The 24,547-nt window shown below is 37.8% G+C and overlaps 3 protein-coding genes across 8 annotated transcripts; 2 read left to right on the top strand and 1 right to left on the bottom strand.

Annotated features, from left to right (window-relative positions):
* The first annotated feature begins 1,463 nt into the window (after positions 1 to 1,463).
* LOC132170903 (Aldolase-type TIM barrel family protein) lies at positions 1,464 to 10,203 on the top strand. Of its 4 annotated transcripts, none has more exons than XR_015912963.1 (10): positions 1,464 to 1,577; positions 1,786 to 1,891; positions 2,255 to 2,393; positions 2,786 to 2,894; positions 2,995 to 3,131; positions 5,379 to 5,515; positions 7,702 to 7,808; positions 8,114 to 8,241; positions 9,188 to 9,323; positions 9,796 to 10,203. XR_015912963.1 is itself a non-coding variant. In XM_088518914.1 (8 exons), exons 1-8 carry the CDS (start codon positions 1,533 to 1,535, stop codon positions 8,243 to 8,245), a joined length of 912 nt encoding a protein of 303 aa, XP_088375040.1. In that variant the 5' UTR covers positions 1,464 to 1,532. The 4 variants fall into 4 exon arrangements, 1 of the variants encoding a protein (XP_088375040.1); XR_015912965.1 differs by having other exon boundaries at positions 2,771 to 2,894; positions 3,067 to 3,131; XR_015912962.1 differs by having other exon boundaries at positions 2,771 to 2,894.
* Positions 10,204 to 11,966: 1,763 nt separating this feature from the next.
* On the top strand, positions 11,967 to 16,540 carry LOC132170597 (LisH/CRA/RING-U-box domains-containing protein). Of its 3 annotated transcripts, none has more exons than XM_059581625.2 (3): positions 11,967 to 12,074; positions 14,722 to 15,882; positions 16,002 to 16,540. In XM_059581625.2, exons 2-3 carry the CDS (start codon positions 14,742 to 14,744, stop codon positions 16,133 to 16,135), a joined length of 1,275 nt encoding a protein of 424 aa, XP_059437608.2. In that variant the 5' UTR covers positions 11,967 to 12,074; positions 14,722 to 14,741; the 3' UTR covers positions 16,136 to 16,540. The 3 variants fall into 3 exon arrangements, with proteins under 3 accessions (XP_059437608.2, XP_059437609.2, XP_088366515.1); XM_059581626.2 differs by having other exon boundaries at positions 14,699 to 15,882; XM_088510389.1 differs by having other exon boundaries at positions 14,722 to 16,537.
* Positions 16,541 to 19,235: 2,695 nt separating this feature from the next.
* EDA40 (Zinc finger (C3HC4-type RING finger) family protein) lies at positions 19,236 to 22,691 on the bottom strand. The gene is made up of 2 exons (XM_059583172.2): positions 21,906 to 22,691; positions 19,236 to 21,771 (listed from the first exon to the last, which is right to left on the bottom strand). The coding sequence occupies exons 1-2, from the start codon at positions 22,281 to 22,283 to the stop codon at positions 19,990 to 19,992; spliced, it is 2,160 nt and encodes a 719-aa protein (XP_059439155.2). The 5' UTR covers positions 22,284 to 22,691; the 3' UTR covers positions 19,236 to 19,989.
* Positions 22,692 to 24,547: the final 1,856 nt, after the last annotated feature.

Raw genomic sequence — 24,547 nt, 5'->3', positions numbered from 1 at the left:
ATTTTTTTATAATTTTTTGTTAATATATATAATTTTTTTAATTTTTTTTTTATTAATGGGACTTATGTCCTATTTATGCTTTAAAATCTCTTTAAGAGATCCTGATTATTAACTATATATTCTCTAGTCGAAAATGGACTTGAGATAATCCTGTTCCATAATTGCACGGCTTAAATGCAATTAACACAATACCCATCAATTTTAGAGAAGGATCGTTTACTGTCCTCTACTTTAGGAGATCTAGTGGTCTAAAAAGGAATGTGATATTACCATTCCATCCTTATGAAAAAAGGGACCCGCTCATGTCCATTTTTTTTGAAATTGAGAGGATCCGATTCCATCAATTTTTGGTTCCATACTCTAGTCTATTGAGGAAAGCAAAATCAAAATATGACTGGGATAGTAATGCTAAAATATTATTTTAAAATTGATGTGACTCATAAAATTATTATTAAATTTTACTGTTAGATTTCGATCAAATTGTAATTTATAAAAGTTACATTAATTTTGAGATGACACAAAGAAAAGATGTGTTTTCTTTTGAGAATGGTAGGGGGACAACAACTTTATTAGTTATGGTATTATTCAAAATAATTGGGACTTATTAATTGGTCATACAATATGGTTCAAGTGATGTATTTATAGACTGACAATAGAGTATCGTTTTGTGGGAGTGCAACCTTTTTTTGATTACAAATTCCTACAAACCAATGTGATTATCTTTGTGCAATGGCAAAGTCGAATCTTTTGATTTAGAGAGGGAAAAATTAAAAGATGGAATAAAAAAAATTACTTAAATATATTCAAGAATATAACTAATAAATCAAAGAACAATGATCTCTCTTTTTTTTAATCAAGAACAATGATCTTGATGTTTAAAGGAAGTCCACCTTCTAAACATAAGCGGGCTCAGAGTTCATTTGCCTTCTCTCGCTACCCTCTCGTTTTGTTTATGTTTATGTGATACTTACCACATCAGTCATTAAACAATCAAATTTGGTTATCAAATTTTGTTATCATTAAAATTAGCGCTGACAATTTTTGCCACCTATTACAACCTAAATTTGTAAGGAAATTATAGTAAAAGTAATAGTACCGCAACCATTTTTCTTGATTTTATTAACATTCTAGCTGTATTATTGGGAATTTAAACAATTTAATTCGCCAATAACTAATATTAATTAACGTAAGACATAAATAGACCCTTTAAATTTTATAACATATGGAAAAATTTAAGATTCTAAATATTATTTATAGACTAAATGATTTGGATATTATCACCTCAATATTTGTAACTTTTAGAATAGTTTAGTTATTTAATTAATTGTAGAAATACAAAGAATACTTTAATTTAAATTATAATGACAAGGAATTCATTGGGCCGGAACATGTTTATTTAACCCAAGCCCGGCCCATTTCTTTCCCAAAATCTCGATTAGTGGCAGGCTGCTAGCAATTTCCCACGCTAAACACGACACGAAAGCTGAAACTGGTCAAGCCCGGGTCTCTCTGATCTGAGCTGCCCGGCGAACATGGACTACGAGAACAAACTCGTCCTCGCTCCCATGGTTCGCGTTGTGAGTTCCCGACCCTTAAACCATTTAGCTTAATCTGTTAATTACTCCTCTTAATCATGGTTTTACATACATATTAACGGATATATAAATCAAACTTCCTCTTCCTCTCTGTTTGGTTTCTGAGAAACCGAGAGAAACAGATAGCGGAAGAAACTCTGTGCTCAATTTTTTGTATGGGGAACTTATTGATTTGGGGAGGGTTTTGTAGGGAACGCTACCGCTAAGATTACTAGCTGCTCAGTACGGTGCGGATATCACATACGGAGAGGAGATTATTGACCATAAGTTTGTCAAATGCGAGCGAAGAGTGAATGGTACGCTATTCTTCTTACAATTAATATTTTAATGGTTTTAGTTTCTAGTTATTCTTAAATTAATACAATTTTTGCATATTTTATTTAAAATTTAATTGCCTTTGTTCTACGCAATTCCTGTGATGGTGGTATTGTTACTATAATTCGTATTATTAGAAATCAAATGGTATATACTAGTTAGTTAATTGATTTATACGAATTTATATTTTGCTTGTAAATAATAATTAATATTAATTAAGTTTAAGCTCAATGCTTTTGTGATTTAAGTTAAACGGTTTACATTATGCGCTTTCCTTATTTATTTGATTTATTTTTTTTTGCAATTTTGGGAAACTTTTTTTTTTTTTTTCCAATCTTGCTCAGAACATATTGGGTCCATTGATTTTGTCGAGAAGGGAGCAGAGAATGTTGTTTTTAGAACCTGCAACCAAGAAAGAAATCAGGTGGTGTTTCAGCTTGGCACTTCTGATGCTGTGAGAGCTCTCACTGCTGCTCAAATAGTGTAAGTCAATTGTGGCTTGCATTTTCTCCTTTATTCTGAGTCAGGATAATGTAACAAGAATAATTATTCTCATTTTAAGATTTTTTAAATAATAATTTTAGATGGAAAATATAAGTTTTTTGTTTGGCATACATGTCTGCTATATAGCCTTTTGTTGTATTAAGAGCTATGTATTTTATGGAGCAGCTCTCTACTTTTAGTGGGATCTCTATTTTGTATATAGCCTTTTGTTGTATTAAGAGCTATGTATTTTATGGAGCAGCTCTCTACTTTTAGTGGGATCTCTATTTTGTCTGTCTTAAATTCTAAATCTTGCTTGGCTTGGAAATAAAATGGCTTCTCTCTCGCGTGACACACTGATTAAATTACTGACACAGTATTCCTTCTTTAAGATGCAAAGATGTAGCAGCAATAGATATCAATATGGGTTGCCCCAGGTCATTTTCCATTAGTGGGGGCATGGGTGCTGCACTATTGACTAAACCAGAGCTCATCCACGATGTATGCAATGCTTATCATCTCCTTTTCTTTTCTTTTTCCTCTTGTGAAGAACTTTTGCAGTTTGTTTTTGACTCTTCACCTCGCTTACTTTCAAAGCCAGATTCTGACAACATTAAGGAGGAACTTGGTGACACCAGTAACGTGTAAGATTCGACTTTTAAAATCTTCTCAGGATACAGTAGAGCTTGCAAGGCAAATTGAGAAAACTGGTGTTTCTGCTCTTGCTGTCCATGGCAGGTAGTCTTTAATCTACTTAGTTTCTTTGTCCCAAGCCTCAATAACTTTCTGTAGAAACAATTAGTTTTTTACTTCATGAAGGCTTTTATCATGATATCAGCCTTTGTGATACATCTTTTATACTTCATCTATTTTTTCAATAGTAGATAATTGTAATCATATCCCTACCAGTATCTTTGATTGGAAGTTGGAAAAAAGTGGGGTGGGGGAATCGACAGATCCTTTTTCTTTTATGTTAATTTTTGCTTCTTGTTCCAATAGATCTTGTTAGTTTCCTTTCTCTTTTCCTCTTATTCCTTGACAACCAAACACATGGGTGGAAGGGTACTCCTGTTCCCTCTCTTCCTTCCTTTCTCCCTTAAGACCTGTTTGATAGGAATGATTGAAAGGTCTGAGGAAGGAAAACATAGGGACACTAAGAAAAAGATAGAAAGAAGAGATGATGATTTTCCATTTTGTGTTTGCTAACAGGGATGGAAAATTGAAAGAATAAAAAATGAATCCCTCGTCCCGTTGTTTGTTAAAGTTTAAGGATGAGGTGGAGTAAAGGATTTTTTATTTTTTATTTTAAAACCATATAACCTTTTTTTAAATTTGTCCAAAAAAAAAAAAAAAAAACCCTTTTGAAGAAAAGGATAATCTTAAAAGTTAAGAGGATACAGGGTATATTTGTTAAAACACATCACCCTCATCTTCCTTCCTATTTTCCCTCTCATTTTCCCTCCTAACTTGGGGGGATTGACTAGTGTGGGCCCAAGTGGAATCAACATGTTACCATCCATAGCAGTGATTTAGTGGTCTCAAGGAAATCCCCATAAGGTCCAGGCATTTATTAGGGCGTGGGTTCAAATTTCCGCAATGAAGATTCACTCACATAAGTCTGATTAGTATTAGCCGCCTTGGGAATACATTGATGTCCTGGTGGGGTTGGGTTAGGCTATGACTCAATTGGTTTTGAAGGAGCGCCTGCGGTTCCCACCGTCTAGGCCCCTCTTGAGCAATTTCTAACGAGTAGGTTCTACTATGGTCACATCCAGGTAGAGTAGCCACAATTGGTCGCCCCCTCCTGCTCCTTTAGAATAGGAAAAAAAATGTGGAATCAACATGTTTCCCTCTTTCTTCCCATCCCGTTTGCCCTTTTAACTAACCAATTTTAGACAATCTGTTTGCTTCCTTTGTTTTTCATTCCTCCCTTTTTCTTTCATACCAAACAGACCATTATGGAAACAAACAGATTGTCCAAAATTGGGATGATAATCTTTCTGTTAGCTCTTCAGTATTATAAGATGTGCTTTACAGTGACAGTTGCAGCCTATTTCAGAAGTCCGGATAAATAAATTTGGCGTCATTCCAATCCTATAGCTTCTGAATAGTGCTTGCTTATTAACAAAGGTAAAAGAAAAATAAAATTTATATTGTCTAAATAAGAAGGAATGAGTCTAAGCATTCTTTTATATTATATTTTTATGAGCTATAGGTGATGAAAGCAAAGCACAGTAGAGAGAATACTTCTAGTCATGAGTTAGGTCTCTCTAGGTTGAAAATGGCTTTAACTGAGGGGCTAAAAGTGCAAGAGTCAGAGAATCAGGAAATAAGATGTACTGATAGCAGTCATGGAAGCTAAAAATGCCATGAGGAAAGGATTTATCATAAAAAAATTGACGTTAAAGGCAGTAATTGTAAGTTTTTTAGGCAGGTGCTACTCAAGGAAAAGTTAGTTGCACAGTAGTAGGTGAGGAAGCAAAATTTTCAACTATGACTTGTTCGGCAGAATCCAAAATGAGGATATCCTGAGGCCTCTAAACTGCTTTTGATAGTTACAGGCTTCAATCATGAGTGGTCGAGGCCCTAAAAAAAAGGTTTAGTTAGTAGAGGAGAGGTTGGAGATAAGACTATTGAGGTGCCATCAATTGTAAAAGAAGTGGCTTTACAAAGAGTGAGGGTTTTAATACAAATGGTGCTAGAGAGAGATACATGATGAGAAACGAAAACAACAAAACTACTCTGTAATAGGGATGGTAAACTAGTATCTATTGTTAGTTTAAAATGGGTACCATGTTACCATTGCAAGTTTACATCCTAAAGTATTGATAGAATCAACTTGAATGTGTTGAAGGCATCACCATGTTTATATTCATATGCTATCTGGAGTCTTTCATGAGTTTAGGATCTTTAACAAAGTTAAATATCAATGTTTTCTCTCTTAAGTGCTTGATCAATGGATTCTCCTTGTTCAATTATTTGCAGAAGAGTTGCGGATAGGCCCCGGGATCCAGCTAAGTGGAGTGAGATTGCTGATATTGTAGCAGCCTTATCCATTCCAGTTATAGCAAATGGCGATGTCTTTGAGTACGATGATTTTCGGCACATCAAAGATGCTACAGGTAGCTAGGAGATTCTCTGATTGATCATAAATGATATTTATTGAAAATCATCTGACTGCACAATGAGGCCTTTAATGGACAGATTTATGATGGATTGGAACTCAACTGAATCAGATCCATCAAGAAACTGAGCCTAGTTTGATCAGTTACACATGGAATAGGGATGCTGTTAACCTTGTTTTATTTTCCTGTCTGATTTGCATACCTCATTTTATCTTTCTTTTTTCCTACATGTATGCCTCCCTCAAACATAGATCATGATTTTTTCAGCTAAGAGATAAATCATAAAAGGTGCTGGTTCTTCTATAGTGAGAATCACCATCGCTTTAGCAACAATCCAAGACTTTTTTGTTCAGCTGTGCAAGTCCATTTTGGGGATCATTCTTCTACTTTGGTTCTAATTCTGCAGTGGGGAAGGGAAGGGGAAGGAGGGGGGAAGAGAGGGAGAGAGAAGTGGTCATCCTGTCCCTGTAATAGTTGGTTTTGGAGAATTTTCTCTTCAATCTATAAGGATTATTCTAATCTTAAGTAGCCACAATTTCTTGCCAATCAATGGCCACCTAAACTTAATATTGTTTTGGGTTAAATACTCCAAACCCCCCTAGAGTTTTCCAACTTTATTTTTTTTCCCCTGGGGTTTCATTTTTATCACAGTAGGTCCTTGTGGTTTTGATAAGTGACCAAATTAGTCCATCCGTTAGTTGACCGTTAGGACTGACACGTGGACCAATCAGACGTCGACACGTGGCATATATATTAATTTTTTTTTTAAAAATGTATTAAAAAAAAAAAAAAAAAACGGAAAACATTGGGAGCCACCCCCTTTGGCCATGGGGGTGGCCAGGCCACCCCCATCTGGCCGGATGGGGGTGGCCGAGCCACCACCCCCTTGGGCTCCAAGGGGATTGCCAAAACCACCCCCAGTACCCACTGGGGGTGGCTCGGCCACCCCCAATGTTTTCCGTTTTTTTTTTTTAAATTAAAAAAAAAAATACATTTAAATTTTTTTTTAAAAAAAAAATTAATATATGTGCCACGTGTCGATGTCTGATTGGTCCACGTGTCAGTCCTAACGGTCAACTAACGGATAGACTAATTTGGTCACTTATCAAAACCACAGGGACCTCCTGTGATAAAAATGAAACCCCAGGGAGAAAAAAATAAAGTTGAAAAACTCTAGGGGGGTTTGGAGTATTTAACCCTATTGTTTTATGTCATCTCATATTAAGTGATAATCTGATATTAGTATCTTCAAGTGATAGGAAGAAGTGTGTTACAAAACATAAGTAGCTTCCGTTTGACAGTAATGGTTATACCGCACTTGGGCAATTTGAGGTTTAGGCATATATGAAGTCTGATATAATCTTGAGATGTTTATCACGTTTATCAATAGAAAGTAAAAGGTCATAGACACAAAGAAGACACATAATGGAAATATGTTATTAAGTTTAGGCATGCATAATACAAGTGAAGGCAGTTACTTGATCAAGGTGGTGAAGATTTGAGTATATTACAAAAGAGAAATTTAGAAATACGCAGCTGGTATATGGTAAAAACATTTTTAAATTTCATGAGATAGTATATTTGTATCTTGATACTTACAATGAAATATTGTTCTAAACTACTGTACTTTTCAGAAGCCAAAGCTGTTGCCTTTAATCTACGCTTTGGCAGCACTAATTACACACAATCATCAGGATTATTGTCTGTTATTCACATCATAAGACTTATTTGCTTTCCCACTTCAGTTATGGTCGTGTTAATGGGCAAGTTTTAGAAATTGTGCTAGTAGGGAGCATGACTTACACTGAGGAACGGATATATCGAGGATATGGTGGGTTGGCCAGTATATTAGGTGCTTAGCCCTGATTTGGCCTAAGATTATAACTTCATGCAATGTGATAGAATTGTACTTTGTTGAAACCTTCAAAGGGATGGAGATGTCACTTTGAAGGAAAAGTGGGGATAAAGACAGAATGTGTAGTCATTACATTCTTCAGGCCTAGTATTCTCATGTATGGGTCATAGCTATGTATTTGAGAGATATTTTGAACATCTTTGACTTATATTTTGATATCTTTCTTCCCATGTTCGGCCTATACATGCATATTATTGCATATGGTGTTTGGTTGAATTATAATATTTATTGATACATCCAATTTCTAAGTGATAATGGCTTTCTTCAGGTGCCTCATCAGTGATGGTTGCTAGAGGGGCTCTTTGGAATGCCTCAATTTTCTCTCCTGAAGGAAAAGTGCCTTGGGATGATGTGAAAAGAGAATATATTAGGAAGGTATTTATCTCCTCATGACAAAACATTGCATCTCCAGTTGTACTTAATGAGTTTAAAGACTTCTGATGAAATTAGCAATTTTTCTGATGTTTCCTTTCAGAAGTGAGTAGAATTATCTCATCTTGTTTTATTTATTTATTTATTTTTTGGAATAGAACTACCTTTCTTAAAGGACATTCACTTTGGCATTTACTCGTTTTTATTATATATAAATGTGATAAAGACCATGCAGACACTAGATTTGTGTTCTGGTAGGTCAGATCAAAGTTAGGTGGGCTAACTTGGTTTTGCACTTGTGAGTTCAGAGCATCTTGTGGGATAATGACATTAAAAGCACAAAGCACACATTGAAGGAGATGATTATGCATTATTCTTCCCTTGAACTCCCAGAGGGGAAGGCTGTGATCAAATCAGAATGCTTGGCAGATTTAGCGTAAGTTCAATTTGTTTGTCACTCAACACAAATTGATTTTATTTTATTTGTCCTATTTGATGGGTGCATATTCCATAATCCTGATTATTATTCAGTGGAAGTACCCCAAGGGTTTGTGCTAATTGCTGTAATTTAGAAAATCCACCGAGCACCTTCGCTTCTTTTTTGTACATGGGTGCAATTTAAAATTCATGTGGTGAAGAAGTTCTCTTTGGCTGAGTTGATGAAATGTTGTGAATATACCAAATTTGTGGGATTTTGCAGTTCATCGAAATCAGATGCAACTCAAATGTTGGTTATGGTAGTTTTTATACAGTTTGTTTTCAACCTAATTTCTAGTACCTGACCTGTCATGACCCCCCTTAATAATCAAAAGGTCAAGTCGCCACAATAACCTGTACATACCTATTAGCATCTCATAATATGAGCACATCACATCAGAGATTATAACTATGCAGCGGAAATAGAAACATTAATATTACATGACCTCAACTGTCACTTAGATGCCATCCTAGCTGTTTGACAATTGACACGTGCGTTGTATGGGAGCAAAGCAACACAAAGGCCCTCAACAAATAAAGATAAAATGGAATATGAAGTTTTGATTTATATATGAAAAAAATAAATATTTCATGCTATCAGTTTATTATGTAGGAGAGTAATGCTTTTTTTTTTCTGTTCTTTTTATGCCTTTTAACATCTAGAATTCTGGATATTTAGTTTACATCTTCTTGATATAATGGAAAACAATGGAGATATTTAAAATGACTAAACCATATGGCAATATATAATATCAGCAAAATCTAATTCTTTAATTCTATTATGTTAAAAATGATTTATAGATTTTGAATATTTCTGCACCTAAGAACTTAAATTAACTAGTGCATTGCATTTATTTTATTCTTTTCTTATTTGGTAGCTGATGATGTTTTGTTTGACCTTTCAGGCAACTATATGGGGAGGACAAGTACTATCAGATTGTCAATGCAAAAAGATTCTTGGTCAACTGAGTAGATGAATCTTTGTTGTTTTGTTCACGAATGTTGTTGAGTGTTGTCTGTCAACCAAATGAAGACAAGCACGTGAGTTTTTCATTTTTTCAGTTATATCTGGACATCCTTATCTACGTTATATCCACCAAAGTTATGTAGCCATATCTCTACTTGTTCATTTTATCAGAAATGTAGAACAATGAATGAGCTATAAAAAAATGGTCACAATCTCAAAAATGGCAAATTGGTTCTCTCATTGTAAGGCAATATTATCTGGAGTAAAATAATAAGCTTAGCCATGCGCCAAACCCAATAAAATAATTGCATGGATCAGTTCGGATGATTTCTTCCCTCTTTAGTTATAGTCATGAAGATGTTTGTTGTTTGCATCTGTTTGAAATTGTAGCATTATTGTTCTTTCCATTTTAAATGTTTGGAATTTTCATATAGTACCTAAACGTCAATTCATGTATACTAAAATTCCATAATATCTTGCTAAAATTCCTTCCTTGGGCACCTTTTTATATTTGAAAAATGAGGAAAACGTGTTCTTCTTGTGCAGATAATCGTGCACTATTATTTGGAAAGAAGCTATTCTTTGTGTTCAGGACTTGGAAGCAGGGAAGCACCATAGATTGAGTTAACCAAAGCTGATGGGGTTCTTGTCTCATCCTCGGGGCCATAAAGCCAAACCAACCTTGGGTTCTTGGGGCATCTAGTTCTGCATTCTTCAAAAATTGTGGGTATCTATGACTGGCATATTGCTTAAACTTTGATCCTTGACATTGTAAGGATCTTTGGTGTATGGAGGGGTGGTATGATATACATTATCAAAGGAATTGAGGGCTCTGTGTAGCATCAAATCTCTCCCATTTTGTTTGACGTATCCTGTATGAAATAGAGGCATATATGTTGGGGGAAAAAGAAATTATATGTTTGTTAATGTGTTTTGAGGGGCGGTTTTTGTTTTTGGTTTGAAAGAGTGTTCTATCTGCTAAGATTTTTTTCTTTTTATTTTATTTAAATACGCTTACTCCTGGTGCTATCGTTAAGTAGTTCTTTGGACTAGTGATGGGTTATTTGGGTGATTTCTATGTCACAGCAAAATCATTCGAAATATTATCTGAGATTGGGACTTTGGTATTCGTTTTGTTGAGAGCAGGTGTTTATCAAGCGGTACTACTGGGGTGGTTTCCGTGGATGGGGGAGTTGATTGGAGGAGACAATCTTCATGATTTCCGTGGATTTTGTTTAGAGTGGGTAGTATAGTGCACATTGCACAAAGGAATGCAAACAGCCATGGGAGGTTCCAGGAGGTATCAGAATATGGTGCAGAAGGGCGAGGCCACAAAGCTTCATCATCATTTTGGAGGCCCAAGAAGGGAGTAGGTGGAGTAGCTATGTTGTTCAGATGAGGAAGGTGGTTCATTATTTTGAGAAGGATTCTGTCGGTAGTAGCAATGGTAAGAAGCACAATGCTTCTCTGACGATGCCAAGGTCGGAGGATAAAGGACGTTGATCTTTTTGTGGATGTTCTGGTAGGAAATAGCGAAAGCCCAGACACTCTCGAAGACACGTGATAATTAAGGTGAAATGGAGGGTGAAGGAAAGAGAATAGGATCGTGTGGCGGGTTCGAGCAAGGCTAGACAGGTAGACGCTTCTCCGGCGGTACCTCAGCAACTTCAATAGTAAACGTCAACAGAATAAACGTCAATGGTAAAGGGCCGTTATTGAATTTATGTTTTCGGACTCCTTTGCGCTTCTGACAATGGGGTGGTTTTTACTACGAAATTTGGGAGTAAGCATTTGAGAAAGAGAAATGTTAGATACTATAATTTTATTCAACATTTATCTAATAAAGTTAATACTCCCAATTAAGTAATTATTGTTTAATAAAAAAAATCCAAAAAAACTCAATGATTGATTTGGAGTACTATGCCAATTTTGTTGAATAATTATAAAATAAAAATATAATATCTACCGTTACTTGTTTGAGAATAAACATTAATGAAAGAAGGCTCATTCACTAAGAAAGAAAAAAGACAAATCCAACCAAAATTGACAACAATTTAACGTATTTCAAAGAGAATCTAAGCCAAACACAACGAATGGCCAGTAAGGGAGGGCAATTTCAATAAGTGCGATTTTAAAAATTGTTACTTTATAAAATTGCATAGGCATTTGGTAAAACATGTTAAAAAGTTATTTTTTTGTATCAATTGAGTATTTGGATAACATTAGCATATAATTGCAGTTTCATGGCCAAATAGGTAAATATTGCGCCAAATACTGTTTTAAGCGAAATCATAATTTTGGTTTAAATTCGCACTTTTTCAAATAAGCAGCCCCTAATCAACTTATAGAAATCGTAGATTTTTTCACGATTTTAAAATTTGCGCTTTTAAAATCGCAATCTCAAACACTCCAAAATTATGATTTGGTTTAAAAACACAGATTCTTTTTTTAAAAACGCATTCCCAAGCGGACCGAAGTTGCTAACTTCATCCAGCGTCTACAAAAACACTGCTTCATCGTATCCGTTAACTTCTTATCCAACGATCCACATTGATCTTCAGATCAACGAGTTTACGGGGGATGGGCCCAGCCCATCTACTGTTCAACAAATTCATGACTGACCAACGAATCAGTGATCAAAGGGGGACAAAAAGGACATAAAAAGTAGATTAAGAGCCATTTTAGGAAATTCCCAAACAAATCTTCCTCTCTCTGTCTCTCTCTCTCTCTTCCCCTCTCTCGGGCAAGGTTTCTCTTGCTGATACGCTTCGAATTCGATCACCTTGTGCGTATAGGTTTTCTCTACCTCGCTTCTTCGCTTTCTGGTAACCCTAACTCTCTCTCTTTCTCTGAACATTCGATTGGATTTGGTGCAGAAAGACTCATTTCTTTGAACAATTTCGTTAGTACAGTTCAATCAAATCCTGCAATTTCAGTTGCACTCTCCTGATTTTCACATTTCTATAGCTATTTTTGTTTGAAATTTCTTGTCTTCTTATTCTTTGTTTCTTTTTGGACTTCTTAGGTTCTTGTTTCCGTTCTATAAATTCTTTTTTCTTGGCATGGTTGAAGATCTTACTGATCTGTTAGTCCAAGCAGTTTTTGATTGATTAATGGTAAATACACGATTCGGTTCCAAGTAATTGATGATACTCTTTTTATCAACTAAGGAATTGAGGTTTTTTATCTCGGAGTTTGAGTGAGCGTGTAGTATTTGATATTTGTTGCGAATATAATTCGTGAATCTTGACCATTGCTCTATAGTTGTTGAAATCTAAAAATATGATTCTGCACTGAATACGCACTGAAATGACAGTTAATGGACGTTTCTTGTAATTTTGAGTAGTTGGAAGTGGACACAAGCTATTATTGATTGCATATGCTTTAGATATCAATTGCTTCCTAATTAAATCTGTATTGCGAATGAGGGAGGTAACCGTTTTGACATTTGGATAATCTTTAGCGTCTTTGAATTTCTACTATAAGGCTAGATTCCTTGTTTTCGGATGATATTTGATTGATGAGTGTTAGTTTTTATTTTGTTTTGTTTTGAACTCCTACTGTGTTCCTACAATTCTATTTTGTGTATTGTGTGTTTTCTTATGGGAGCTTTCCGAGACGCTGTCTTCATTCTTTTGTGTGAGTCTGTGACTGCGTGACAAAGAAAGCATAAAAGAACAACATAGGAGTTTAAATTATTTTCTGCATGTCATATATATGCAATTATCGGATGGTTCATTTGATTCAGATCTCCATATCCAACGGGTCATACTTACGAAAATCATGTTCTAAAGTAAAAGATTTGGTAATCTGAGATGTGGTTATACTATACAAGGCACTAGGCAGGTACATCAATATATACTTCTCTTAAATATTTAATGTGGAGTTATTTTAGTTCCGAAATTTAGTCAGTGAGCGAACTCATTAATTCTTTGCATATGAGTCTTAAGATTGTTGTGACACCTCAAAAAGTTAGTTTCACATTGGAAAGATGAATTGGCCACATTAAGTGGGTAGATTATAAACGTGCTCATGAGTGTCAAGTCTCATATTGATTCTATACTAGGTGAGACTGAACTTTACAAGTGACTTTAGGGAGTTTCATTGTAACTTAATCAGTTCTCTTAGAGTGATAATGTAGATGTGACTAGCACTTTCCTTGGATCGTTACAAATAGTATCAGAGCAACCTCGTAACATCATCAGGTGCTTACGCACTACATGATGTGGTGTAGTGCCAGGGACTTGAATGAGGTATATTGTGACACCCCAAAAAGTTGGTCACACATTGTGAATTGCCTAGATGGAGTAGGTGTTATAAAAGAGCTCATGAGTGCCGAGTCCCACATTAATTCCTTGCTATGTGAGACTAGGCTTTATAACTGATTATAGGGAGCTCTAAGTGCAACTTGACTAGTCATTTTTGGGGAGATAGCGTAGATGTGATTAATACTTTATTTGAGTCATTATTAATGGTATTAGATCAATCTAGTAACACCGTGTAGCACTAAAATGCTGCATGGTGTGGGCCTTGTCGTCCTCGTCAAGCATTTGAGTGGGAGGATTGTGAATTGCCCATATGGAGTGGGTGGGTTATAAATGAACTTATGGGTACTAAGTCTCATATTGGTTTCTTATAAGTGAGACTAGACTTTATAAGTGATTCTAAAGAGCTTCAATTGCAACTTGACTAGTTCTTTTGGAGTGATAGCGCATATGTGACTAGTTCTTTCCCTAAGTCATTATAATTGTCCCCAAAGAAATATGGTAGACAATTGGTTGAGTTCTAGCTTGCCATGAGGTTTATGTGGGAATGTACCCAGGATAATTATTAAGGTGATGTTGAGTAAGAAAAGGTGATATGCTTAGAAAAAAAATGGCAATAGAAGGTCAAATGGATTGAGGAACTCCATGGCTTGTGTGGCTTTTGATCTGGGCGAGGGCTTAAGGTTGTAACTAGGAAAGAAAGGAGTTTTGGAAAATGAGAGAAAAAGTTTAGGAGGGGCATTAAAGTATTATTTCTTGGGCTGTCATTGGGCATTGCAATGAGCATGCAAGAACAGGATTTGAGTCGTCGACCCATCTAATGTATGCAGAACTCATTAAGAACCTTAAGTGTATCATATTGTTTTGGGATCTTCAGGGTAACCACCATAGATGTTATTTTTGCACAGTTTGAAATGTGTTGGGGCTTCATATTTTCTAACCATTGATTCCTTTGAGAATCTATAGGAGTATACATTTGATGTTGGAAGTATTTTATCAGTCATTTTCCTTGACTAGGTAGTGGTCATTCCTATGTTTTGTCTTCATGAATGTAACTTGATGAGTTCATCTTGTGATGATAGCCAATAAGGCTCATAAGTTTTGTTGTGAAATTCACGTTCCTTTGGTGACGGATTTTTCTTTCAAATTATGAACATATGAAAGTCCTTATCTCTTTCTTACAGGTGTTTTGTGGCACAAATTTCAGGTTTGGTGATTTAAAGTAAAATGGAGCTGAGTTCCATTAAAGATGCTTTTGATCGTGTTGCGAAGAAACAAAAGCTGTCCCGTTCAAAAACTCAAGAAGTGATTGACCAGATTATCCAAGAAATTGAAAAGGCATTGGAAAAAATGCAATCAGCCCGTGACTGTGTCTCCCAACTTGATTATAAAAATTCCCTTTCTGATCTTCGACTCATACTGAAGGATATTGCTCCACTCAGTCAGCTGGAAGGCACACAAAAGGAGCTGAACATAGCACTGAGCAAGTATGCAAAGCTTCTTGAGAAATCATTCAATCCAGATATATCCAAGGCTTATCGGAACAGTGACTTTGACGCACACATAGTGAACCAGGTAATTGCCAGCCATTTTTACCGGCAGGGCCTGTTTGACATTGGCGACTGCTTCATAAGTGAGGCCAGGGAACCAGAATCTGCCGGTGCTTTGAAATCCCCATTTATGGAAATGTATCAGATAGTTGAAGCTATGAAGAGTCGGAACCTAGGGCCAGCACTGAACTGGGCAGCCAACAACTCTGATAAACTTAAACAAAATGGATCAGACCTTGTTCTGAGACTTCACAGCATGCAGTTTCTGGAAATACTTGAAAAGGGAGGCAGAGGTGAAGCTCTTAAGTATGCCAGAAGTCACCTCACCCCTTTTGCTTTCAACAATATGGCTGAATTGCAGAAGCTCATGGCCTGTCTTCTCTGGGCTGGAAGACTTGATAGCTCCCCATACTCTGCATTACTATCGCCAACTAACTGGGAAAAACTAGCCGAAGAGCTAACCAGGCAGTTCTGCAATCTTCTTGGGTACTCTTACGAGAGCCCATTGGGTGTGACTATAGCAGCAGGTGTCCAGGGGTTGCCTCCTCTTTTGAAGTTTATGAATGTGATGGCAGGGAAGAAGCATGAATGGCAGACTATGAAGCAGTTGCCTTTACCAGTGGAGTTGGACAGGGATTTTCAATTCCATTCCATATTTGTATGTCCAGTGTCTAAGGAGCAATCAACCGAAGATAACCCACCAATGTTGATGTCTTGTGGCCATGTCCTGTGCAAGCAGTCTATCACGAAGATGTCCAAAAACAGCACAAAATCTTTCAAGTGCCCTTTCTGCCCAACCGACATCGAAGCAACTCAGTGTAGGCAACTTTATTTCTGATTCACCCCAATATGTTCCTTGGGTTGTATTTTACTCTCCTATTCTTCTTCTTCTTCTCTCTCCTCTCTGCGATGAACTGAATCATGTTGTATTGTGTAGCGGGGTTGTGGCGATGGTGGCAAAAGCTGACGGTCTGTTGTGATGTAATGTCTTTTGATGTATTGGTTGTAAATAGACATTCTTTCTCTGTTGGTAATGAAAATCTAGGTCAATTCTCTCCAAACAAATTATAAGGCAAGCTCTGGCTACACCATGAAGGGGACATATATATGCTCGGATAAAGCCCCACAGCCCCAAGCTTGCTAGGAGATGTCAATGTAGTGGGTATCTCTATCTCTGTCTCTGATATGGTGGTAGCCCACCATAGAGCCTTGGCTATTTCGATTTCCTTCTAGTCGTTTTGCAGTCTAGGGTTTATTATTCCTTCAAGATTTCAGGTACGTTTTTTTTTAATGTATTTACTTTAATTTTAGGTGGACAATAGCAGTCTATCCCAACGAGTCCGTCGAGGGTAATGGTAGTAATCTCTTGACCCTTGGGTGAGTTGCTAGTTGCCACCCCTAATTTAGAATTTTTTTTTTTTGCCAGAAATTAAAAACAAACTTGTAAGTATAATGTTACTCTTAAAATCCTTTTATTATACTTATTTCACAATGACTGGTGTTGCGTGTTTTAAGTCTAATTGGTGTGAAATGAGTGTGAAGAGGAGATTGCTCAATAGATGCACAATAAATGGCAAGAAAAAGATAAGATTGCCCAAGAGATGCACAATAAATGTCAAGAAAAAGGAAATTCAGGTTTTATTATTCTATTTGGTTATTTGTAATACTTGGTAGTTGGTACTCATAATCCTGCTTTTTTCCAGGGATATAGAAACTTTAAAAAGAGAAGGGAGAAGACAATAATCCTTTATTTAGTAAATTATTAAGCCTAATAACCAAGGAGCGGGGGGGGGGGGGGGGGAGTGGTTGTCTTTTAAGAGAGTTGAGGTTCCCTCATTACTATTCATCACCATTTCCTAAAAAAGGAAAAACCTACTATGCGGTCAGGCTGCAAAACCCCACTTTTGCAGCCCCCAATCATCTGCTACCACCAAAGCTAAGTGCACAAGCTTAGCTTACAACCCAATACACCGGATTAAAAAAAAAAAAAAAAAGAGAGAGGAGGAGAAAGAAGAAATGGCGTGGGTCTGACAGAGAAGAGAAAGAAGAAATGGCCATGGGTAACTTTTATCGCTTTTTTCTTTGGTTTTTTGTTATGGGTCTGGTTTTTTTTGATCATTTGAGTTCAAAATCATTTCTAATCAGTTTTTTTTTTTTTTTTTTTTTTTGATGGGTTTTTTCTTATGGGTCTTCCCAGCCACTGAAAATGGCGCCGGTTAAAGGGTCTGGTCGTGGGTCTGGCGAGACCCACGCCAGACCCATGCCGTGGGTCTCGCAGCTCCGGCTAGGTTTTGAGGCATTAGTTTCTAAGGGTTAACCTTTCTCTCTATGTTTTAGTTTTTAATCCAAAAATTATTTTTGAGGCATTAGAATCGATTTTTGAGGCATTAAAAACGATTTTTATGGTATTATAATAGATTTTTGAAGCGTTATAATTGATTTTTGAGGCTGAATTTGACAGAAAAGTCGCCAGAGAGGGTGACCCAAAGTCACCGGAGAGATGACCCACAGCTGGTCAGGCGAGACCCATCGTGGGTCTGGCATGACCCACGGCTGGGTCCCACTGGCCATTTCTTCTTTCTCTGCCAGACCCACATCATTTATTCTTTCTCCTTCTTTCTCTCTTTTCTTTCTTTCTCTTGTTTTCATTCGGTGTATTTGGTTGTAAGTTGTGTTTGTGCACCTAGCTTAGGTGGCAGTAGTTGATTGGCGGCTACAAAAGTTGAGTTTTGCAGCCCGACCACATAGTAGGGGCTCTCCCAAAAAAATCAACATCAAAACATTTTAACTTTTTTACTTTTTATATCAAATCATTCACTTTTTATTATTATTTAAATAAAAAAATTACTACAAAATAAAACTTTTTCACTTTTTCATACCACTTTCATTTTTTTTTTTAATGCTAAACATTCTTACTTTTTTTTCACATCAATCTACATTAACTACAGTGTCTAGACCAACCCATTTACAAAACACCACCTTATTGTATTCAGGTATCTTCCAGGTTAATAGGTTAATGACAAACTTAAGAAAGGTTTGCTTTTGCCCAAGATGTGGACGGGTAGACGGTTAAGAAAGAGTAGGGATAGGAGAAACAATCTTTATCTAGTCCAAGAGCATACGATATTGTACTTGAATACTCCTTTTGAGGCATGTCTGAAATCATGAATTTATCTACCTCTCTTTCTTCAACTTCGCCAAAAAAGAAAGAAAGAAAAGAAAGAAAAAAAATCTCCATTGGAATGCACATTTAAATAATAGCACATAAAGTTGGGCACTGATGAACACCATTAAAAGTGTTGTGCAATTTAAGGAAAACATCAGCATCTGCAAGAGTTAAGTAAAGAGCACCTCCTTAGCCAGAGGACAAAAGCAATCAAAAATTTTCAACCCAATCCTTTTAACTTACCGTCACCCTTTTATCTCTTTCACGAAGATTTTGGCTGCCTCTCCCCCGTTCTTCAGAGACTTTTAACCAAAGTGATGCTAACCTGAAAATTTATACCTAACATGTCAATTATGCAAACCATGTAATCAGTTAGTAGTTAACAGTTTATAGAAGATATGTAAAGCAGATAAATTTGGCAGGGGGTGAATTTATGATATTGACGACGATGCGGTGAGTTATCGATTTTAGGAAAGAGATGTGGAGCTACCCGAATGATTTGTGTGGTTTTTGGCTAGCTAGATTATGAAAGTTCACAAGAGGTTTTGAACATTTACCAACCAGTGGTCCAAATTTGATGTCCAAGAGGGACCTCTAGATTAGTTGGATTCAACTGTCGTATAATGATTCAACCTATAAATTGTATATTTTGAAGATAACGACTGCTGATTTGAAAGAAAATTCAAATTATTTAAGTGACTTCTACTAAATAAGGCATAACAAATTAAAGAAGAAAAAGGAAAAAGACGTATTGGATGGGACATTGCAATAATCCTAACATCAATTCATTAAATTAAAAATGTGGTGTGGATATAATATGGCAATTAATGCTGTTGTAATTTGGATGGCAAGCTACTAATACGGTGTAAGCAATTCTAAATTACTGGATTGGCAGGTGTGGGTGGCAATGGTTCCTTTTTCTTTTTATCTCTTTGTGATTATCCTTTTCTCCTCCATGATAATAAGAGATGAAACAATCAACATCTCCACTCCTCAAAGCATATATATCCTTCAGTGTCAATACAAACTACATGTGTGTCGTGGGATGAACTTTTAAGAATGGGACGAATTAGCACGGAACAAAATTACGTATACTTTTAAAAGCATCGAACATGCATAAAAATTATGACAAAACCCCACTCCCAAAATCAAACAAACCAGAAAATATCCAGAACCATTTGGCATCATCCTGTGTCCTAACTCTACCATGGCCACCTTGGCATTAACCCACCAGAACAACTTACAGCTCATACAAACGTACAAAAATGGACCCATTCATCATTTGTAGCTATTTTCCAAATTTATACATTCTAGTAACTACTAAAAGATGCAATCATTCAATGAGAGGGAAACATATAGATACCTCCCCACTCCCTAGTCCCTACAATTTTTTTTAAAATTTTTTTTTTAATTCCCTCAATTGAAGATAATATTTTTTTTTGGGTTTTTGTCCCTCCCCCCAAAAAAAAATAAAATAAAGAAAAGGGTAAAGAGACAAATATATCAGAGAGCCTCACAACCCCAATCAATTCATTATGTGGGGTTTCCCTTTCACTATCCGTCACTTTCCACTGCTGAAAAGGGCCTAGCCGTCCGGTACTCCTTGTCGCTATCATGGGCCGGGGCCCTCTCCAATCATAATTTCCTTTTTTTTTTTTCTTTTTTTTTTTCAAAAATTATTTATATTTATATATATTTTGATAGTTTCTCTGTATTAATACAAAAATTGAAAAAAAAAAAAAAAAAAGAAAAAAGAAAACTAAAATCTGGCATTTTCAAAGCCGTGCAAGTCGCTGACTCTGTTCATAGACTTCCTCATAATGGCCACCTTAGCCAATCTCTCGGCGGCTCTCCAAGCCGATGTCGGCGTAAGCGGCTCCGGCTTCTCATCCACTCGGCTGAGCTCTACTCCTCTCTGTCTTTGGGTCTGCAGCTGATGCTGTCTGCGCCGGTTCAGCTCGGCTAACTCCGCTTCCAAGCCGCGCAAGTACTCCTCAGCCCACTCGGATCTCGACTTCATTAACAAGGCTCGAGCCGAGGACAGCAGGTGATAAGCTCCGGACAGATTGTTGTGCTCGATCAGCCGCCGAGACTCAGCCACGGCGCGCGTAGTGACGTGAAGGTTCCTCAGCCGTTGGATGTTGGGGGCCGATGATCTCACGGCCTGGGCGCGCGGTATCAGGAGTGCCTGTTCATTGCAATACACGAGCTCTTGAGACGACGTGTCTTTGAAAGAGGGCCGTACGGACAACACGTGGTGGGACCCAATGGAAGAAGCTGGTATTTTCAATTCCACGAGGACTTCCCTCTCTTCCTCGGCGTAGAAATCGCCGAGCCTGGCCGAGCCCGACCCGAGCGCCGCCGGCCGACCCGTCAAGGAATACACTCCAGCGATCTCGGCCGGTGCCGAATCGGACGCGAAGCCGAGTTTTATCCTCAGATCCTGAACCACTACGCTCAACAAACCGCCCACACACTTGGCGAACGCGTCTTCGCCGTGCGCCTGACCATACGCACCGCTCTCACTGAACCCCACCGCGTGGATGGGGATTTCCAAATGGGCAAAGCGCGTGGAAGACACGACGGCTGGAGAGGAGCGCTTCTGATTGGTGGAGCTGATAGATCCGCGCTCATCGTTACCGTCGGATAAGAGCATAATGCTGGCCACTGGGTTCCTTTCCCGTCGATCCTCGAGCACCTTGGCAGCCTTCAGGAGCGCGTCGTTCACACAAGTCCGCTGACCCACACAACCCAGTGCGTCCACGATCTTCCTAGCCGACCTCCGACCGTTGGGGGTCATCCTTGTTAACGGCAACAACCGTTTCGAGCTCGCTGAGAACGCAACAATAGAGAGACGGTCCGTTGCACAGAGCGACGAAATGACCAGCCTCATGGCGCGTCTCATCATCTTCAACTTGGGCACTCCCATGCTCGTACTTACGTCGAGCACCGTCACCAGGTCAATCGGTGCACGACGCGCCGAGTTCAGCGCCGGAGAAGGCGGGGCCTTTACCTTCAAAACGACAGCGTAGGTCTCGTAGCTTTTCCCCACGGCCACCACCGCAGCCTCCGGTAACAAACTCACCTTCACGTTCCTGAATAAGTCGTTCACTTTCGGCGAAGATAAAGGGGCGGAATTAACGAAAAAGCCCTGGAACTCTACGGTGCTGTTTTCGTCCTCTTCGTTCTCGTCCGATTCCGGTATGGGATTGAACCGAGCACCGGAGGTGGGGGACATCAAAGGCTCATCGTCGTTGTACACTCTCAAGCACTTGGTTTTGACGTCTCTGGGTTTGAATTCTCTGTTGTTGTTGATGGTATTGGCATTGTCTCTATCTGCTTGAGTGGCATCTGGGTTGGGGTGGATAGCGAGCAAAGGGAGTTCCTTCCAGGTTGCGCTGCATACAGGGCAGATCAAGAGCTGGTTCGTTTTTATGTGCGAGGAAATGCAATGGAAGTGGAAGGTGTGGGAGCATTCGGCGGTGAAAATGGCGGTTCCTTGACCGGTCTTCACGCTCTGTATACAGATTCCGCACCTACTCTGAAAAATAGATAAAGAAAAACGTCACGAAAAGTGATAAGAATAAAAGGAATATTAATTCAGTGATTCAGTTAAGAGGGGGTTGATGGGAATGGAATCGGGAAAGTACGAAGAAAGAGAAAAAAGATGCTTACTTTGGAGAGACGTAAGGCTTTGAGAAGCGAAAAGCTAGAGGGAGATTTGGGGGAGAGAGGATGATTGGAGGAGGGCTGGAACAATCTGGGGCTGCTGTTTTTCTTTGGGGTGGTTGAGGTTTTGCATTGGAGTTTTGGGCTGTTCGGCAACGAGGCAGTGGGTGAGGCGGAGGTCCGGCACCGGAGGCTGGGGCCGGAGACCGGCTGAGACTGCAAGCGAGGCGTGGATGGGTTGGAGAAAAACCCGAACTTGGAGCTGATTTTTGGGCTCTGAACGACGCCACTATTCTCGCAATGCTTCTCTGATGATAAAACTTTGTTTGTTTCTCTATCTTTGGGGATGGATGTGCAGAAGGCTCTTCTCCATCCAGTCACCATTTTTTCACCTTGTCTCAAGCTCTTTCAGTCTCTCTGTTATGCTAAAGGATAGGGGGTTTCTAGAAAGGAAATTTGAGGCGGTGATATTATGGAGAGGGACAAGACGGGGGCTGCCGGGCATGGAAGTGATTAAAAAGACAAACGAAATGGATTAGATAGGGACACCCTTTTCATCTTCCTCTTTTCCATGTTTCTATTTCCCTGCTTCTTTACAATTGCTGGTATGTTTTTTTCCTCTTTTCCTCTTTCCAGACCCCAAAAAGACTTGTGTGTATGAAAAGGCCTCACTGTTCCTGCCAAAATTGAAAATCTCTCTCTCACTCCGTGTATATCTCTCTCCCTCTCTCTCTCTCTGTGGGTGCGGGATATGATAAAGAGATATATAATATATGCAAATAGAAAACAATACAGAGGGTATACATAATACAGAAGAAGGTACAAAATGGAAATATTATTATATATATTCAAAGATGAAAGTTGGGGGCGTTGGGATTAACAAGTTGGTGACCGGCAGGTGGAGGTTTTCCAACTGCTGTAACAAGTCAACGGGGTCGGCTCTCGGAATTGGGTAGTCTGTCCCATTCCCACGTTATAATTCAGATTCACCGACCCATCTGTGTGTTTTTGTGTGCAGTGAGATTTGAAAAATCCCATTGGTGGCATTCTTGGGGTCACACTTTCGCCTTACTCTTCGCGGCCATTCCCTTTTCTCACAAAGCAAATTTGCTTTTTGGGATTTTTTTATGTTTTTAATTTATTAATCTGACATAAAAATGGAAGAATTACTGTTGTCTGCAAATTTCAGCTGTAGCGAACTCTGAAGCCTGATCCATATTCCAGAGTATCATCTTGTCCGTTCATGGGGTGGGGTCCATTTCCGTTGTAAGTGAATTTAATGGGGGTGGGATCTTCAAAGTATGGCTTTCGTGGTTGGGGAGGGTAGAAATGTCATTTTCGTTTGATGGTGATTGATAATCACTCCAACTTTGTAATTAATAAAATAAAAGAAAAACGGCCATTATTATTATTATTTTTTTGGATCATTTTGGATTCATCAATCCCTAGAGATCCAGAAACCACTGCAGTAACAGTAAAGCAACCAACAATCGCAATTCCCAACCCAAAGATGTGGGTCTGCCTTAGCTTCATACCGCGTTATTGTTCTTGTTCAATTACTTTCAATAATCAATGAGATTAAAATGGTCCACCACCTACTTAAACATCTACAGATCTTTTGTGCCCGTATATAGGATATGTCTATTCTAAGTAAATTCATGGCCCCAATTTAATATTATTATATTTAATTGTGTAAATTGTTGACACCTTATTTTAAAATTTGAAGTAATGTAGTATAATTTATACTGTTAAATACAACATTAAATTTTAATTATAAAAGAACTCATATCTATTTCATTCAAAAAATTTCTATCCACGTGGAAAAAAAAAAAAAATTATTGTAGTGATTCTTGTCACGGCCAATTAACTTCAAATTGGAAGATCTCCGCTTTCATGTTAAACATCTTTGGCTAATAATAATTATGTAGTTAGTAGTTTTTTTAAATCTTAAAATTGCTAATCGTATCAATTTAAGCAGTTAGTGATTTTTTTAACATCCTTAAAAAATGTTTTATTAGTTAGCAGTTAGCGCACAATTATGATACTAATGACTTCAAATTGAGCTCTAATATTAATCATGTAGGGACATTTGGGTGTGATTTGACGGAGATGTAAACCTAACAGAACCTTGAGAATAAACCTAATATAGTATCAAAGGATCCCATATTGCGACTGTCGTTATTCCCGTTACATACAACAGTAGGTGTCCTGAATTCCTGTTGACATCACAAAAGTTGGTGGGAGCAATAAATTCAAGCACAAGAAGTACTACTTTGCACGAATTGTAGAAAGAGTTCTTTGCATGGACGAAATGACTTTACACTGCTATACATAACATCTATTATTAACACGCACGCGCGTTACTCACTCTATTAAAGACGACCTATTTTTATAAAATAATTACGAATTTATTCGATTTAGTCTTGTGAAGTGTTGTCACCTGTTTTTTTTTGACGCATAAAAAGAACATATATGTTATTTATTTATGTTAAAAAAGTATGAGATTTAAAAGAAAATCCATTCGATCTAATTTTATTTTTTATTTTTTGGGTTTCTAATTATGCTAGATGATGCATGCGGGGTGTGGGATGGCTGAACCGATAGGGTGAAATTGCCAAATTGGAATTTTAAGTGAGGAGTATGAAAAA

The sequence above is a fragment of the Corylus avellana genome, chromosome 1, assembly GCF_965113065.1.
Source record: "Corylus avellana chromosome 1, dhCorAvel1.hap1.2, whole genome shotgun sequence".
Taxonomy (NCBI): domain Eukaryota; kingdom Viridiplantae; phylum Streptophyta; class Magnoliopsida; order Fagales; family Betulaceae; genus Corylus; species Corylus avellana.
Note: the sequence above shows the minus strand (reverse complement) of the source record. Positions and strands in the feature narration are given on the sequence as shown.

What these genes read in the sequence shown, in the direction of transcription:
- EDA40 (XM_059583172.2), bottom strand. Translation starts at nt 22,283, where the DNA reads ATGGTGACTGGATGGAGAAGAGCCTTCTGCACATCCATCCCCAAAGAT. An exon ending in AAGCCTTACGTCTCTCCAAA is followed by an intron (nt 21,772 to 21,905) that starts GTAAGCATCTTT and finishes TCTATTTTTCAG; the next exon opens with AGTAGGTGCGGAATCTGTAT.
- LOC132170597 (XM_059581625.2), top strand. Translation starts at nt 14,742, where the DNA reads ATGGAGCTGAGTTCCATTAAAGATGCTTTTGATCGTGTTGCGAAGAAA. An exon ending in CGACATCGAAGCAACTCAGT is followed by an intron (nt 15,883 to 16,001) that starts GTAGGCAACTTT and finishes TGTATTGTGTAG; the next exon opens with CGGGGTTGTGGCGATGGTGG.
- LOC132170903 (XM_088518914.1), top strand. Translation starts at nt 1,533, where the DNA reads ATGGACTACGAGAACAAACTCGTCCTCGCTCCCATGGTTCGCGTT. An exon ending in ATGCGAGCGAAGAGTGAATG is followed by an intron (nt 1,892 to 2,254) that starts GTACGCTATTCT and finishes AATCTTGCTCAG; the next exon opens with AACATATTGGGTCCATTGAT. An exon ending in AACCAGAGCTCATCCACGAT is followed by an intron (nt 2,895 to 2,994) that starts GTATGCAATGCT and finishes TTTCAAAGCCAG; the next exon opens with ATTCTGACAACATTAAGGAG.